Genomic DNA, 17,880 nt, shown 5'->3' with positions numbered 1-17,880 from the left:
GGTGGAAAGTGAGGAAAGCCAGAAAGACTTAATTCATCCCATTTTCCAGGTAAATATCAGGCCTAGATTATAAGCAGAAAGAAATCTAGCAGCCAATGCACAAATGTTTTGTAACAAACGGAAGTGTGTTCAAAATTCCATTGCTAGTTCGTGAAACTTGAAATAGGTAGTCATTTTAAAATCTACTTTTTCATCATCTAATTTTCGTAATTTCTAATTCTTCTAATTAAAAGAGAGACTATCAAGCTGACTGAGTAAAGACATGTGAATCTGAAGAAATAACCTTTTAGCACAAAGAGAGGGCAGAGCTACTCTTGGAATTTTTCACTAAGAAAAGAGTGAATCCATGGATACTTGCACTTCTTTGTGCTTATACAAAGCTTGTCTTTCCCTTCATTTAACAGAATCACTGAGCAGACCAGATGTTGATTAGGTGAATAAAAGAAGTATCTTCACATGGTCTTTCATATTTTAGACATGCAGATTTGTCCTATTTAAGTTCACAACTCAAATCACCTTCCACCCCCAAGCTGTTCCTCTTATCATCTTCTATATCACAGCCAATGACACTTCCATCCACTCAGCTGCCTAAGCTAGACATATGGCCTCTCAGCCCACTTTTTCACTCCCCTGTGTCTGATAAATCATTAAGTCTTATTGATTTTACTTCTAAAATAGCTCTTGAAGCATCTTCTCTCCAACCCCATTGCCACTAGCCTAAATTTAAACCAGGATAACGACGTACTCGAATTAAAGCAACAGCCATAACTTGTTTTGCCTTCCTGTAATCTATTTTCAAAACTAAAGCTAGAGTGATTTTTCTGAAGGCAAATCTGATCTTGTCACTCTTGTGGCCCTTTGCACTCAGGATAAAATCTCCTATTTCCCTCTATATAGCTTATAAGGTTTATTATGATTTGGCCTCTGGTGACTCCTGCCAGATGACACACTAGTTCACTAAAAGCACTGAGCCTTTCCATATGATATTCTCTCTGGAAATACACTTGATCTTCTACCACTTTGGCCTCTGCTAGAAACTGACCCCCAACCCCACCCCACCACAATCACCCCTACCTTCAATTAGCTAACTCCTGACTCTTCCTCGTGCTTCTGTGTTATCATCCTCTGGAAACCTTCTCTGAACCAAGCCAAGGCTGGATTTCTCTCCCATATGTCACCTGTCCCTCCAATCACCTTCACTGCACCTTCACACTAGTTGCTTGTTTATAGATCCTCCCCCAAACAGCAAGCTCTGTGAGAGCTAGTTTCTCATTATTCTTGTTCACTGTTGTAGCCTGGGCCTAGGACAAGAACCCAGAGCATATAAGAGGTTCAGTGAGTATGTGCTCAATGTAAGAGTTCATCAGTGATTCTCAAACTATAGCTGCATCGAATCACCTAGAGGGCCTGTTGACACAGATGACTGGGCCCCACCCCAGAGCTGTTATTTGAGTTTCTGATTCAGTAGGTCTGAGGTGGGGCCCAATTATTCACATTCCTAAAAGTTTCTAGGTGATGCTGATGCTCTTGGTCCAGGAACCACACTTTGAGAACCAGTGGAATAGACCAATGAACAAACTGAGAGGACTAACAACTTTTCCATGTTGTTCTCATTAAGGAGGTCCCTGTTTTATAATCTCACTAGATGCAGGAAAAACATCTGAAAAAATTCAGTATCCTTTCATGTTAAAAATTCTCAACAAATTAGGTATAGAAGGAATGCAACTCAGCATAATAAGGGCCGTGCACGACAAGCCCACAGCGAACATCATACTCAACGGCATGATGCTAAGAGCTTTCATCTTTTCACCACTCCTCTAAGACCAGGAATAAGAGAAGGATGCCCACTCTTCTCCTATTCAACATAGTACTGGACGTCCCAGACAGAGCGACGGGCAAGAAAAAGGAAGGAAAGGCATTCAAATCAGAAAGGAAGAAGTAAAATTCTCTCTGCAGATGACATGATCTTATACACAGAAAACTCTAAAGACTCCATCAAGAAAACCTATTAGAACTGAAAAAGAGACTCAGTAAAGTTGAAGGACACAAAATCAACACATAAACTCAATTGTGTCCCTATACACTTAACAATGAACTATCTGAAAAAAAATTAAGAAAATGATTCCATTTACAATACATCAAAAATAATAACATATTTAGGAATAAATTCAACCAAGGAAGTAAAAGATCTGTACACTGAAAACTATAAAACATTGATGAAAGGAATTGAAGAAGACATAAATAAATGGAAAGATACTCCATGTTCATGGATTGGAAAAATTAAAGTGTTAAAATGTCCATAATACCTAAAGTGATCTACATTTTCAATGTAATCCCTAACAAAATTCCAATGGCATTTTTCACAGAAATAGAAAAACAATCCTAAAATTCAAATAGAACACAAAAGACTTCGAAAGCAATCTTGAGCAAGAAGAACAGAACCATAGGCATCACACTTTCTGTTTCAAAACATATTACAAAGCCAAAATATTCAAAACAGTATAGTACTGGCATAAAAACAGACCTATAGACAAATGGAACAGAATAGAGAGCCCAGAAATAAATCCACACATATACAGTCAACTGATCTTCAACAAGAGTGCACGGCTACACTATGAGGAAAGGACAGTCTCTTGAAGAAATGGTGCTGGGAAAAATGGATATCCACATGCAGGAGAATGAAAATGTACCCTTATCTCACACCACATATAAAAATCAACTCAAAATGGATTAAAGACTAAGACATAAGACCTGAAACTATAAAAATACTAGAAGAAAATATAGGTAAAAAGCTTCTCGACATTGGTCTAGGCAATGATTTTTTGGATGTAACTTCAAAAGCACACAAAACAAAAACAAAAAGAGACAAGTGGGATTGCATCTAACTACAAAGCTTCTGCACAGCAAAGGAGACAATGAACAGAGTGAAGAGACAACCTACAGAATGGGAGAAAATATTTGCAAACCATACATTTTTGTTAATATCCAAAATATATAAGGAACTCAAATAATTCAATAGCAAAATTCAAATAACCCAATTAGAAAATGGGCAACGGACCTGAAAAGATGTTTCTTAAAAGATAAACAAATGGCCAACGGGTATATGAAAAGGCACTCAACATCACTAATCATCAGGGAAATGCAAATCAAAACCATAATAAGATATCACCTCACACCTGTTAGAATGGCTATTATCAAACACACACACACAAAGAGATAACAAGTGCTGGCATGGATATGGAGAAAAGAGAACCCTTGTAATGGAGAAAAGAGAACCCTTGTATACTGTTGATGGGAGTGTAAATTGGTACGGCTACCATGGAAAACAGTATGGTGGTTCCTCAAAAAATTAAAAATTGAAGTACCATATGACCCAGCAATCCCACTCCTAGGTATATAGCAAAAAGAAATGAAATCAGTATCTCAAAGAGATATCTGCACCCCCAAGTTCATTGCAGCACTAGTCACAATAGTCAAGATAAGGAAACAACCTAAGTGTCTGTCAATGTATGAATGGATAAATAAAATGTGTTATATACACATAATGGAATATTATTCAGCCTTAAAAAAGGAGGAAATCTTGTCATTTGTGACAACAGGGATGAACCTGGAGGACATTATGCTAAGTGAAATAAGCCAGACACAGAAAGACAAATACTGTATGATCACGCTTATATGTAGAATATAAAAATGTTGAACATATAAAAGTAGATCTTAAGTGTTCTCACCAAACATAAAAAATACGGCAACTATGTAAGGTGATGGATGTGTTAATTAGTTTGATTACGGTAATCACTTCACAATGTATACATATATCAAAACATCATGTTGTACACCTTAAATATATACAATTTTTATTTGTCAATTATGCCTCAATAAACCTTGGAAAAAAGTGCCCTTTTACCTCTAAAAGTAATAACAGATACAGATGGTTGACACAGATTTTAGATTCCTTTTTTGTCAGTACTTTTTTTATTGTAGTAAAATATACATGACACAAAATTTACCATTTCAACCATTTTTAAATGTACAATTCAATGGTACTAAGTACATTCACAATATTGTACAACCATCATAGATTTTAGATTCTTTAATAAATGTTTTATGTAGGTTTTTTTCCCGAGTGCATTTGCTGTTATGTTGTGAGGATGTGCCACTGACATTTGATTCAGAGTGGCAGATAATACATACATAACGATATATATATGTGTGTATAAAAGACTACATTTTGTAAAATTTCCAGCACTATTATTTAACCAACATCTAAATGTATTACCTCTTGTGCTTCGTGGGCTATTAACTGGTCCATTAACAGTCTCCGCCGTCTTTTTTCCCTTTGCTCTCGTGCAAAAGCATCTTCTTCGAGGCGCTTTTGGATTTTTTTAATGTAGTCATCATCCGAATAAGTGTTTAACAAATCGGTAGTTGTCTGGCCTGCTGTATCTAAAGAAGTCTTGGATGCACTAAGGACAATAATTTTTATTTAGATTTAAAAAAATAACGCAATCACATGTACTACTTGTGACTATGGAGAAAGACCTTATGAAAAGGCTCCCTTGAGTGCTCTGTTAATAATACAAACATTAAAGCAAATATTAGAACTTCGGTGTGACACTCATAGCTTATCAGTAGATTCCACTTGCCTCACCTCATTTCTGGACTTTATCTCTGTGAGGTCCTTAGCATACTCTTCTTTCTCGGCCTATTGCCTACTTGTTCTTTCACTTCTTATGATCTTCACTGTACCCAGAGATTCTGGATTTCTCTCCTTCTTCTTCCTGCTGGCCCTAGGCCTCTTGCCTCTGCTGTTTTGAGTCAACAGTAGGCACAATACTGATAACCCAAGTGTCAGGGAAGGCATACCTCTATGAGAGTTGGGCACATATACTAATATCAGGACACTGAGAGTACTTCTACGGACAGTTCCATCCACTACAATTCCCCTCTCACCTATGCAAAGGCAAGTTGCTCTATGAACTCCCAGTAACTTTCTGACTGCTCAGGGCAGTGGCCCAGCTCCTACTGGAAGCTCAGCTGTTGCAAGTTGACTTGCTCATCATGCCACACTTGCAAGCACAGGTCTGACCTCGCCTCTCACTCAAGTCCTGGAGATCCAAGTGAGAAGACCTACCTCGGGGCTCTTGTCCTACCTCATGTCCAAAATTAAAGGATCACGAAGAGTCTGGTGTCTCACCAACAGAAAGCAAACACTCAATTTAGTGAGACAAATGTTGGCTTAGTACAGAATTTATAGATTCATTCAAAAGTGATCTTCAAAAGTAGAAGATATATTTTTATGTATAAGAAACAAATAATTAGTTCTCATCTGCATACCTCTTTAAAAAAGAAACAGAATACAACAGTACAGTGATACAAGATATATCAAGTAGCTTGCCAAGAAATAATGAATTTTAATATTTTGAATAAATATTTTGTAATGTTATGTTATTAATGTATTTGGTTTGAAATATAACTTATAATCTTATTCAAAAGACAAAAACACAATGTTATGGTGTGTAGGGACTAAATAGTCATCAATTCTCATAGAGACGGAAGTACTCTTATAAAAGCATAGTTAATTCATGTTTAATGAAGTAATAGTCGCCTGTTTACAGTGCAGATCATATTGTATCATAGTTCAGTATTTGTAGATTTGCTGCTTCCAGCTGAATTCTGAGCTCATAATTTTACTTCCCTTTGCATCTTTGCCTCGTAGTTCTGACACGTAGTTGATGTCTGCTAAGTTTCAAACGATATGCTAAGAAGCACTATACAAGTGTTATGTAATTTTAAAAATCACACACTGAAATTTTGGTTATTTTCTCTGCAGGGGCTCAACCTTTCAACTGAATTCTGTCACTGAGAGTCGCTGAGTAGAAACTGTGTAGCTCCCAAAGCCTCAGTGAGATCAAAGACAAAGCTGAACCCTACTTATTTATTAAGATTTAGTACAATTAAGTATTTATGAAAGTTGTGTGGCATAACTTTTTTGGATCATTCATCAAAATTCTCATATTTTTACTTAAATGTGTTGTTTAAAAGCATTTGCCTTGGATTGAGCATAGGTTAACAGCTTTCTCAACACTGCATATAAGCTGCCAACAATATACTTAACGTCTTGCTTCTCCTTTATTTATCAACCAATCTGCCCTTCCATCCATTCATCCATTTACTGTCTTATTCCAATTAAGGTCTGAAGAAAGCTACATGATATTTACTTGAATAAATACTCATTTTACTAGATGTGGGTTTCTTGAGGGCAAAAATCATGTTTTCTTTATATCTGTTTGCTTGCCAGTCCTCCACAGAATTCATAATTGTATGTGTATGAATTATTAGTAATATAAACCTTGGCCAAATTTGTATATATAAAAAACCTGTTGGTAGGAAGAGCCTATGGTAAATCTGTGAATTCAGACGTCAAATTACAGCAGCTAACAACCTTAGCTAAAAGAACAAATGGCAGACAGCATTTATTATTTGTCTTAAAAAATAAAGAAATTGTACATGTGGGGAAAGAGCAGCCCGGTGAGCTCTTGCATTGCTCCCATTGAGACATCATTTCATTCCTCCACGAAAGAAAAAAGATAGACTTTGAAATGACATCCCCAAGGAATTGCTTCAGGAGCAGGCTGTGAAGGAGGCAGCTGCAGAAATTGCTCCTTAGAGTCAACCTAGGAGAAGATTTTAGTGGTTTCCGACCTCAAGTAGTGTGAAGTTTCTGAAAGAGCGCAGAACATGCTTGATTCTAAGCTAAGAATTCAGAATGAACTAAAAAAAGTAGTGACTAACAAAGGGGCTAAAGAAAGGCTATATTGTACCATAGCTTTCATTTTCTTTAGGAGTTTGCTCTAGACCAGTGCTTCCCAATATTTTTTATTTTGGGGGCATCAGAGAAAATGCTCTTTGCGCAGCACCGTAGAAGGGATCTGGAGCCTGAGATGGGGCTGCTCACAGCCAGAGGTGACTGGTCCAGGGACGCTGGCTGCCCCAGGCCCTATCCTGCTGCTCTGAGAAGTGAGGATGTCTCTATCTCATGGCCCCGAAGTGGCAAATCTCGGGCAAGACCAGGAGGAGTCTTGTGCAGAGAAAGAACCTGTGACAGACACTGCTATTTCACGCATTTTTTCCTCAAAACAGATCCCCAATTTTATTCAGAAAAACAACGCACCCAACTAGAGACTATATTTCCCAGCCTCCCATTCTGCTAGGTATGGCCATGTGACTGAATTCTGGCCAGCAGGATGTAAGCAGAAATGTTATATGGGACTTCTAGGAGGGCTCTTAAAAGGAGCTATTTTAGATTGGAGATAAACATTTTTTGCCTATCCTCCTTCCTGATATCGGGAACATGAGCCAAATGGCCAGAGCCCCAGCAGCCATCTTGTATTGTAAATGTGCCTTTGAGGACAAAAACCACACAACAGGACAGTGGAACTAAAGGAAAGTCTCAGATCTTGATGACACAAAAGAGAAGTAAACTTCTATCTAATTTTAACTCACTCTTGTTTTGGGGTTTCTAAAGCTAACTGATGGAGAGGCCTAGGTTCAGGTTGGGGTGGCAAAGGCAACAGGAAGCAGGGTGAATGTTTGCAGCTGTATTGTACAGGGATGATCTTTAAAATATTTAATAAATGACATGGCAATGACACTAATCAATCAAAATGGATGCTGCTGCAGGGATTGGAAGATGCTGCTGTGTTTGCTATTAATTCTGGCTGCTAAGTTATGTAGAAATTACGGGGCCCAGGAAAGGAGCCAGCCATGGAGCTACAGAGAATACTATTCACTAACAAGTAACAAAATATTTCAATATTTAAGATGGTCATTCTGGTGGACACCATCTATTTACCCCTCCAGAGAATGTGGCCAGTGAGATGAGTGAAAGAGTTGGAAGAAATGGAGTGGTTTCACGGGCCAAGGACAGGGTGGGTGTGGTGGGTTCAAGTGGCAACTGCGTGGGTGAGTAGACTTCGATTGTGTTTTTTTAGGAGTTGGGGCAGCACTGATAAATGGGGGTGGGGTCAGAATAGGGCATCAGGAGTTTCTGAAGAAGGTATAAGGGAAGTAATGTATATATTTTCCATTTTGCTTCATTTTCCTTCCACACCTGACTGCATCACCATTTCTTCTTCTAGCTTTTTCTTATTCCTCCTCATTTGACTCTATTTCCTTCCCTCAGAAATATTAATATGGACCTAAAGTATATAATTTATGTCTGTTTTTCTTCTTTAACAGAAATTTATTTCATATTCCATAAAACATAAATGAGTAGTTTGGATAGTTTCCATTTAAAAATGCAGAAGAATTCAAGTTGCTCATACATATGTAGTCCCTAATAGATTATATTCTGTGAGTCAGACTCGTAATAGGAAACAAAAAGGGAAGGGACCTTTATCTTTAGGCAAACGAAGCCCAGTAACCAGGCACTTTGTGCAAGGAACTCACCAAACTGTCTGTCTTAGTGACATTTAGTCAACAAATTCATCTAACAACTCTATTGCTATTCCCTGTGCTAAATGCTGAGGATGCAACATGAGAGAAACCAACTGGAGTCTAATAAAGGCTTTACTGCAACAAATTTAAATTAATGGTAACTTAAAACAATTTTATTCACTGTTCAAAAAAGTGTGTGAAGGGGCCACCCGGTGGCGCAAGCGGTTAAGTGCACGCGCTCCGCTGCAGAGGCCCAGGGTTCGCCAGTTCGGATTCAGGGCGCAAACCGACGCACAGTTTAGCAAGCCATGTTGTGGTGGCGTCCCATATAAAGTGGAGGAAGATGGGCACAGATGTTAGCCCAGGGCCAGTCTTCCTCAGCAAAAAAAAAAAAAAAAAAAGAGGAGGATTGGCAGGAGGATTGGCAGATGTTAGCATAGGGCTGATCTCCTCCCAAAAAAAAAAAAAAAAGAGTGTGTGAACTTAGAAGAGTAAGCATAGCACAGAAAAGTAAATTAACTTCACATCTCACAACAGCCACTTTCCTTCTTGATCTTTACAAAAGTTGTTAATGAACAAGTAATCTGAATTTAAGCTCATTTAACTTCCTTCATACACTCTCTTAATGAAGAGTCTACAAAGTGAAAAGATCTTTTGAACAGCTATTTCAGGTAAACTGTTTCTAAATATTCAAAAGTTATAGGTAGAACAGACTGTAGTTATGCGATTATTAAAATAGTTCACATCCCACCTTTCTTTTGCCTGGAGATCCTTTTTTATTAATGCTTCAAACTTCTTAATTTCATTGGCCACATCCTTTAAAGAAAATTCATTATTAGTTTTCTACCTCTAAAAACCATTGAAAATCTTCATTTACCATATTCATTCAAGTTTATAAGGTGATATGCACTACTAATTCAAGCTAATTAGGCGGCAAGATGTGAAAAGCTGCAGTCTAGAATACTTTAATTCTGATTTGTCACTTTTAGAGGAGGCTAAATACACCTAAAGGAATGTGAAAATTGCCTAACCTGAATCATTCAGTGCACAGTTCTAGCTCTGACAGTGCATCAGAGGGCATTTAATGAGAATGAAGATTATGAGTGAGGACATGCATTATTAATTGTAATTCTTTTAAAGGAAAATAAGCATTTTATGGATATAAATATTTCAAAATCGTCTTGAGTATTTTAAACATTTCCTGTGCAACCTCATTTAATACACTACTAATTTTCTCTCTGAAAATTAATTTTAGTTCATCCTCTGTCTACTACAAATTCTTATCAATAAACTTTAATCAACTCAGGGAAATATAAGAATTAAATACTTTACTAAAATGGGGTCAGAAAAAAAGCCTCTGTTGGTGGTGTTTTTTAGAATCCAAGTACAGGATTTTTTTAAATATAAAAAATAAGAAATGTGGATTAATATAAAATGCAACAGATTTAGAAATTAGAGAGACCTGTTAATCTCTGCTTTACCAGCATTGTGAACTTGAGTAAAACAGGTCAGCTTTCTGAGTCTCAGTTTCCTTATCTACAAAATGGGGGAAATAATACCCTACTTAGAGAGTTATTTATAAATTAAAGATAATGTGAAATGCTCAACCCACAGCCTGACATATAGCAGATGCTCAATAAATGGTAGCTATTAGTCTTTTTCTTAGGTCATGGGAGAGAATATCATTAACAAGCATTGTAGCAGTATGCAGTGTAGATTGTAAGAATTAGTACCAAAATGTAGTAATATTACTCCCCTGTGAAATATAATCAGATTGTATCCCATTGGAATAATTGAAGTTGGGATGGTCTAGCAAAATATCACTAGTGTAGGTATCATAAATTTAAATATACTGATTGCAAGCAAATCACTTAACATTTCTAGGATTCATAGAAAAACAGTGCAACACGGTAAGGAGGAATTGAGTAAAAACATATAGTAGGAATGGCACATACATAGTATGTGCACCTCACCTGGCCTCTGTTGTATTCATAGGAGTCATGACGCATTACAAGAGCACCCATTCTGGTCTGATTTGTTAGTGATCACAGAAGGTTCAACATAGGAGTCCAGAAAGGTACTGTCATTTAATAGGAGTCTGCCATCTCTGGCCTAAAGCTACATTCTCTGTTTCTGAACAAATAACAGTATAAAATGGATTGAAGACGCATACAGTAGAGGAGTTTTAAATGAGAAGGAACAATGCCAGAGATAATTTGAAAAGAAAGTAAGAAGTTTTGGGAAGTCTCTTATACATTTTAAGGAAAAGATCATTCCTTCATTAAGATAAACACAACACAATATTAAAGGATTATCACTTACCTCTGCCTCTTTTTTCTTTTTCATCATTTTTTGGGCGTCAAGTGCTTTAAGAGTTCGATTTGGTGCAGGCTTAGGAATCTGTATGATAGCTGCTTGGATTTTGGCCATTATTTCATTTTGTCGACTTCTGTTCAAGCGTTGCTGAATATTCCATATACATTAGTTTAGTTATTCAGTTTGTCGGAATAATAGGCAATGTTATACACTCACAGGTACACATAAATATAATTTTTCCATTGAAATTTTCAAAATTCAGCAATTAACCAATGGACTAGGTATCACAATTGTATAATGTTAGGAAGCAGGTGTCAATATGACTTATTTTGAAAAGTATGATATTAAAGCACAATTTTGGAATCCCCAACTTATGCTTATCAAACACATGTATTTTCATTCTGGGTGATGATAGTAAAAGGATAATAAAGGTACCTAAATACAAACAAGAGCATAATTCTTTCCCAGTTCCACCTTCATGACCTGCCCAAAAATGGGAAGAGAAAGTTCTGTCTCTGAAGATGGTCTGAAGAGAAAATTCAGTCTAGAAGATGGTCTCTAGGAGTGCTCCTGGGGAACCCAATAGAAATGACAAGCATCCCCCAAACTCAGTCATGCTTAAACAATGAGTTCAGAGACTCCCTACAATATTGAATTAACACTACATTATGTGATATCATTATTAGATCATCTCTTCTCCATATAGGCAGTAATTATTTTAAGAAGAATATAAGCAGGAGGGCATAATTGAAAGAAAAAATAGTACAAATCAGATAAAATATTTTAAAATAATAGATTTAAGAGGCAGCATGTGAAACTAATCATGACTTTACTACTAAAGCATTATATTAAAACCAAGATCATTAGTTCCTACATCCAAAGATAAGAAACTTTAATTCACCATTAAAAGTCAGAAACTGTAAATCATTCTAAAATTTTCTTCAATTCACTTCCCAAAATGTGAATTTTTATTAACTGCAATATGTTTAACCTTTTTTTCTTATGAAAACAAAGGCTCTCTCTTTTGTCCTATTTGCTTCCTATAATTTTTAACATAATTTACTTCAGAATATTTAATGGTGTCATATTTTGTTTTTCCAAACATTCTTTGGAGACTTTCTGCATTAGATGTGGCACATCAAAGTTGGACAGGCTGGTTCCATATAAACTAGAGTCCCAGCACTCAGTCTCAACTTAAACACAACTATAAGAGTGCCTTCTTTCCTTACCATGCAATGCCAAGGGCAAGCCCAATGCGTTATCCATTCTCTGGCAAGTAATGGGATCATAAGATCTTCCAGAGTTTGTCTCTCATCTTTCCCTCCCTCCTCACAGGGAACTGACTACATTCAGGATATGTTAATTTCTTATCATTCTAAATATATGAATTTAAAAAATGATTAACAGTGCAATGAAAAGAACTATAATTCTTATGCCTGTAGTTTACACATTCCATATACCCAGCCACCAGAAATTCTCTTAAAAGTCTTTAACGATTCCTCGTACCTTTGTCTGCTCATGTCCTTAAAGGCACAGGATATCATTACAGATTTTCAAGAAATATGAGAAGCAGCAGGGAGCGATCAAAGCAAGAAGGGCTAGCAAGATGTTAAGAGATGTTTAAGGCGGTGGGAAAGGGAAGCACACAGAGAACCACCCCACATTGTCAGAAGAGAGAAGTGGGGCAGGGTAGAAAGACCAAGAGGCTACAAAAGAGGGAAAAGAGAGGGGAAAGTGTCTGCTCTGCATCTCTTAGTGATGACAGTGGTCATAAGCCTTCGCTGGAGTAGCTAGCAGCAACCCCCCATCACCAAAGCCTCTGAAGCACTAATTTCTGTCAGGCAAATTAAAGAGATCTGCCACTCCAGAGAATAGCAGTTCTTGTTCTGAGCCACAAGTAGAGGTGACAATCAGCAAGACTGGGGATGGAGAGAAGGGGAAAAGTGAGGGAGAGAAAGGTGAGAGCAGGGCAGAGCATTAGTCACGCATCAGGAACATGCAACTTGTGCTACATTAATGCTTATGCAATGTGTACTATAGGTATAAACCGCAAACAGTATACTATGCACTAATTAGTTTCTGGAAAAACTGTTCTATAAAACCTTTTCGATATTAAAACATCTTTGTTCTTCCTTGACTTTTTGGAAATTTTCAAGTTTCTCAAAATGCATGTGGACAAGATCTTCTTCCATGTGTTTATATTTTTCTTGAAACCTGTGTGTAACCCGCATCAGATTGAAATCAGTTTGACGTGGTATCAGGTTTCTAAGTCTCTAAATAAAGAAAGCATTTCAAAAGATTCCATTATTAGAGAATAAAGAGCATATTGTCACTATAAGCACACATGAAATTTGTCTTCAAAATAAAATTTCTATGAATTACTACTGTTGATAGTTAAAAAAAATTCAAGACCCATGCTATTCACTCATATCCCTAACTAATGTAAGGACAATAAAAAAACATGATTTGAATTCCTTCTAACAAAATAGTCTCACATCTACTTTTATAGTTAAGTTTTTTGCCCTGAGTTTGATTTTCAATGAATGATATTTGAATTCTTGGAAATACATTTTCATAAAAATAATTTTATAAAACCAATTTCAACACATAAGATAAGATAAGAAGCCGGATTCTTTTCGTTACTTAAGCCACTTCCTAGTAACAAGCGAAGAAACATTAAAAATTCCAGGCCACTGGAAATGAGAGTGCAACAGTGTAAGAAAATGAACTCTCAAAGATGGTTGTAAAGTGGGACACAGAGCAAAGTGGCTAATGTATTTAACTAAAACTGTTATATCCAAAAGTATTCTTAGAAGCTAAAGACTTACTAAAAACAAAAAGAAATGGTACCATTGCTCAAACCAGTGTTGGTCCCCACTTTTGGTCCTTCTCTTCTAACACGGCCTCAGTAGATACTGGCTCTACTGGAAGAATATTTAAGGACCTTTGCACGGACTTTAAACCCTTACACACTTCCTGCTCTCTTCACTGTTAAAAACGGCCTGGCCTCCATCTTCACAGTAGCAATGAAAATGTAAGGGCCTTGAACATCCCACCTCTCCACTTCAACACATATCATCTATACCTTCCACTTAATTCTTATTTTTCCCTCGGACCCAAGAAACACACATTGAGATATCATATAGCCCACTGGTAAGTGTGCAGCTACTAGAGTCAGACTGCCTAGGTTTGAGTTTCAGCTCTAACACCTACATGAAGTTGGGCAAGTTACCTAAGCTCTCTGTGCCTCAGTTTCATCATCTGCAAAATGGGAATAATAAAAGTACCTGTCTCATAGGACTGTTGTAAAGATCAAGCAAGATAGTATATATAAAGCACCAGGAACAGGGCTTGGCACCTCACTATGTATGTTCAACAAATTTTAGTCATTATTAACATTACTATGTAATAGACACTTGCATCTTCTTCCATGTGGAATCAAAGAAAAAGGCATGTTAATTCTTTCCTAAGATAGCTCCTCCTTCATCTGACCTGTTGATTCATTCTTCCTCTTTTCTTCCCCAGAGGATCTCCTTCCACTTGGTCCTCACACCAGTCATCTCCTGCCACTGATTCTCTTTCTCAGCTGGCAAGCTGTCCCAGTCTTTATGTCCATAAAACAAACAAATGATCTCATACTTCATTTGAGCTTCTCTCCTGCAGCTACTGTTCTTATTTTCTCTTCTCCTTTACCTTCCAATTTCTTGAAAGAATAGTCTATGCTCCCCTCTTCCTCATCTTCAATTTACTCCTCAACTCACTACAATCTATAGCACTCTACTGAAATATTTTTCTCTCCCTAAAACGTAAGCTCTACAAGGGTTGGGGTTTTTCCTGTGTTGTTCATTGTGCAAGCACCTGACGTAAAGTAGGATCCCCACAAATATTTGTCCAATGAATGAATGATAGACTCTGGAGGGTCACCCATTGCCAACATTAAATCCCATGCCCTCTTGTGTGGCCTCCTCTACACAGCTTTTATAGCACTTGTTGCTGTTGACTGTTTTATACTCAACAAAGAATTGTCTTGTATATTGTCTTCTTGAAGCTACAAAAAACCCTAACTCTGAGGCAGGTAGAGACAATCATCCTTGTTTTTACAGCTGGGAAAATTGAGACTGAGACTGTTCCAGAGACTGGCCCAAAGTTAATCAGCCTGCAAGTGAAGGAAGCCAGATGCAACACTAAGTTATTGGGCTTTAAGCTGAATCTAATTTCTAGCTCTCCATGGGTGCTGAGTTCATTATGCCACCAGGTTCATCATGATGTACGCCAAGAATATACAAACCTGAAAGTGGATATGGCCTCATATCTATTATGTCATTGTTGCTTCCTAAATTAAATTTAAAATTTTAATTATTTCCATTTATATTCAGTGTATTGCATCAGTGCAGCACTCCCCGCCATTCGAGTGGCCTGGAAAAGTTAATGCGCTTCACTTACCATAAGGAAATAGCACAAGAACTAGAGAGAATGGTCTAAACAGTTGTATCAATTAATCAAAATATATTTAATGAGTATTTGCAATGTTCAAAGCACTGTATTAGGCATATTAGTTGAATCTGAGTAATAAAAACTCTTGTGAGGCCATATGACAAATAAATAACGAAAGTTGGCCAACAATACCAGCAGCAGGATGTTAATACCAGAGAGTGAGAACTCTCTGTGCCCTAGGAGCTCCACAGGAAGAATCCACGTGTACTGGAAAGGTTGCAGAGAAGTAGACAGAGAAAAGTTTGGGGGAAGAGGAGAAGTGAGAAGGGTGAGCTTGGGTGTGAGCGAGGGAAGAACAGGAATATACAAGTTCTATTCAAGGACAGGCTGCCAACCAATGTAGAAGAAAGAAAGACTTTATGCTGAGGACTATGAAGAAATAAAGTTAGAAAGACAGGCTGAGATCATTTAGTGAAAGATCTTGAACGTCAGTCTATATTGGAGACAGGATATAGGTAAAATAGAAGGTTTCTGAGCAGAAGAACCCAATGAACATGGAATTTGGAGAAGATTCATCTAGCAGTTGATTAACCTCCAGCAGAAAGCCTGAACATCGAGGCACATGTTAGTAGGTTGCTGCAATAGTTCATAAGGAGATCTGAGTGGATATGATAGGGGTAGAAATGGAAAGAGAGGAGCAGTCATAAACAGCACTGGGAATTAGGAACAAACAGAATTCGAGAAGCTACTGGAAACGTGGATAGGATGGAGAGAGACATCAAAAGTGGTTAAATCAATTGAAAATATTAATATAAAATAAAACCCAACTATGACCAATAACATACATAAGGGACATATATACCCAATAGGGCACCTTTGAGAAGGCAACATCACTGTCTTTTCTCTTTATCAAGTTTTACTTTGTGATATGCTTGTGTTTCTTTATGTACTTACATCTCGAAAAGCCTCACTTTTCATGTTTTGAAGTCTTATATTTGTCAGGGGTTGCATGGTTTGCATTTCCACTCCAGTCAGTCCACTTTTCTTCTTTTTCTGAAGAACAGTGTATAATTGATACAAAAGTTTCGTCGCTGCCCCAGGCTTTTCAGTGATGATGTTGTGGGCCACGTTCTGATCAAACTGCACACCCAGAAGGCGAAGTGTTGGCTCCAAGCGAGAAAAATTATTAAGTTTGGCACTTGAAACCCTAGGCATTAAAATATTTTACATAGTTAGATCTTGGCATCAAATTAAAAACAAACAACAAATATCAGCGGTATTATCATGATCTAATATAATGAATTATCCCATGTCCTCTTAAATATTTCATTGCTCTCTAAAACTACTCAATCATGTAAATATATCGAGCTTTTCTATTGCCCTGAACTCCATGCATTTATTTCTCTTGAATGGCTAAACTAAAACCCATTAATTTTATACACTTTTCCACTTAAATAGACACTAGAATTTCTACAAGAAGTCAATACAAAACCAGATAACTAGATGCTTTCTTCTAAATGGAAAAACTTAGCTATGGTTTTGAAAAATACTTTACTCAGAACGCAAAATTGAAATTTAAATGTCCATTACTTTAAATGATACTATTACTAAAATCTTAAAATAGCCCTAAATGTTGCATTGACAACTCTAACAATGATCCTCTTGGGCATCGTCAGAAATATTTAATTAAAGAATATTAGTTATTCGATCAAATTATTAGTCTTGAATTTACAGTTTCTTTACTACTTTAAGAATCAGTAAAGACTTTCTAATTGTAAGTTACATTTATTTTTGAATCACATTATCAAATTAGGCTCACAATTTAGAAGAAATTCATCTATTCATTCATTTATTAATATACTCTCTCTACTACAAACATTTTTTAAATACTCATTTTATACCAAGGATTTATTTATTAAATTACAAAGATAAATAAGACATAGTCCTTGCTCTTAAGGAGTCCATAGTTGGAAAAAATAGATGAGTAAACAAATAATGATAAATTGAGGTAAGTGTTTTAATAGAGGTCTAGAATGATCCAAGGCTGTTAATCAGCCTATGAATCCAGCTGACAGAAAGAAGACAAAGATAGTGGATGCATTTCCAACTATTGTGCCTCTCTGATCAAACCGGATGCAAACATCAATTTTAACCAACGGCCTATTTTCTCATTACTTTAACTTCCGAACAGTCAATGACATTACGTAATAGAAAAAATATACTGAATATACTTGAATATAAGTCAAAGTCCTAACCTCCGCCCACCAAAAAATGACACTTAGAACAGAAGGAGTTGCCATACATTTGGCAGAATTTCTAATATTACGGGGTTACTCACTCAATAACCTCATTTTGTTCTATAAAATTGAAGATACAATGAACTTCAAGGACCCCAATTAAATTTTTAGAAGCTTATAGAGATCACTTAACACAAACTTTATATATTGTTCCTAGTATTCTATTTCTGAAGAGATTGCTCTCAAGTAGTGGTTTTAAACCTTTTTTTTGTGTGTGTGAGGAAGATCAGCCCTGTGCTAACATCTGCCAATCCTCCTCTTTTTCTGCTGAGGAAGACTGGCTCTGGGCTAACATCCATGCCCATCTTCCTCCACTTTATATGGGACGCCGCCACAGCATGGCTTGCCAAGCGGTGAGTCAGTGCGTGCCCAGGATCCGAACCGGTGAACCCCGGGC

The 17,880-nt window shown here is 36.9% G+C and overlaps 1 protein-coding gene across 1 annotated transcript in view; it reads right to left on the bottom strand.

Annotated features, from left to right (window-relative positions):
• Positions 1 to 17,880, bottom strand: part of SPEF2 (sperm flagellar and cilia associated 2) — a 181,751-nt gene that overhangs the window by 138,661 nt on the left and 25,210 nt on the right. The window contains exons 3-7 of the mRNA XM_004422725.3: positions 16,141 to 16,393; positions 12,855 to 13,025; positions 10,759 to 10,899; positions 9,188 to 9,252; positions 4,277 to 4,463 (exon numbers count right to left, since the gene is read on the bottom strand). Of these exons, the coding sequence (XP_004422782.1) occupies positions 4,277 to 4,463; positions 9,188 to 9,252; positions 10,759 to 10,899; positions 12,855 to 13,025; positions 16,141 to 16,393 (817 nt within the window). The remainder of the gene's footprint in view (positions 1 to 4,276; positions 4,464 to 9,187; positions 9,253 to 10,758; positions 10,900 to 12,854; positions 13,026 to 16,140; positions 16,394 to 17,880) is intronic.

This window comes from Ceratotherium simum, chromosome 18 (genome assembly GCF_057802395.1).
Source record: "Ceratotherium simum simum isolate JZ-2026a chromosome 18, ASM5780239v1, whole genome shotgun sequence".
NCBI classification, from domain to species: domain Eukaryota; kingdom Metazoa; phylum Chordata; class Mammalia; order Perissodactyla; family Rhinocerotidae; genus Ceratotherium; species Ceratotherium simum.
Note: the sequence above shows the minus strand (reverse complement) of the source record. Positions and strands in the feature narration are given on the sequence as shown.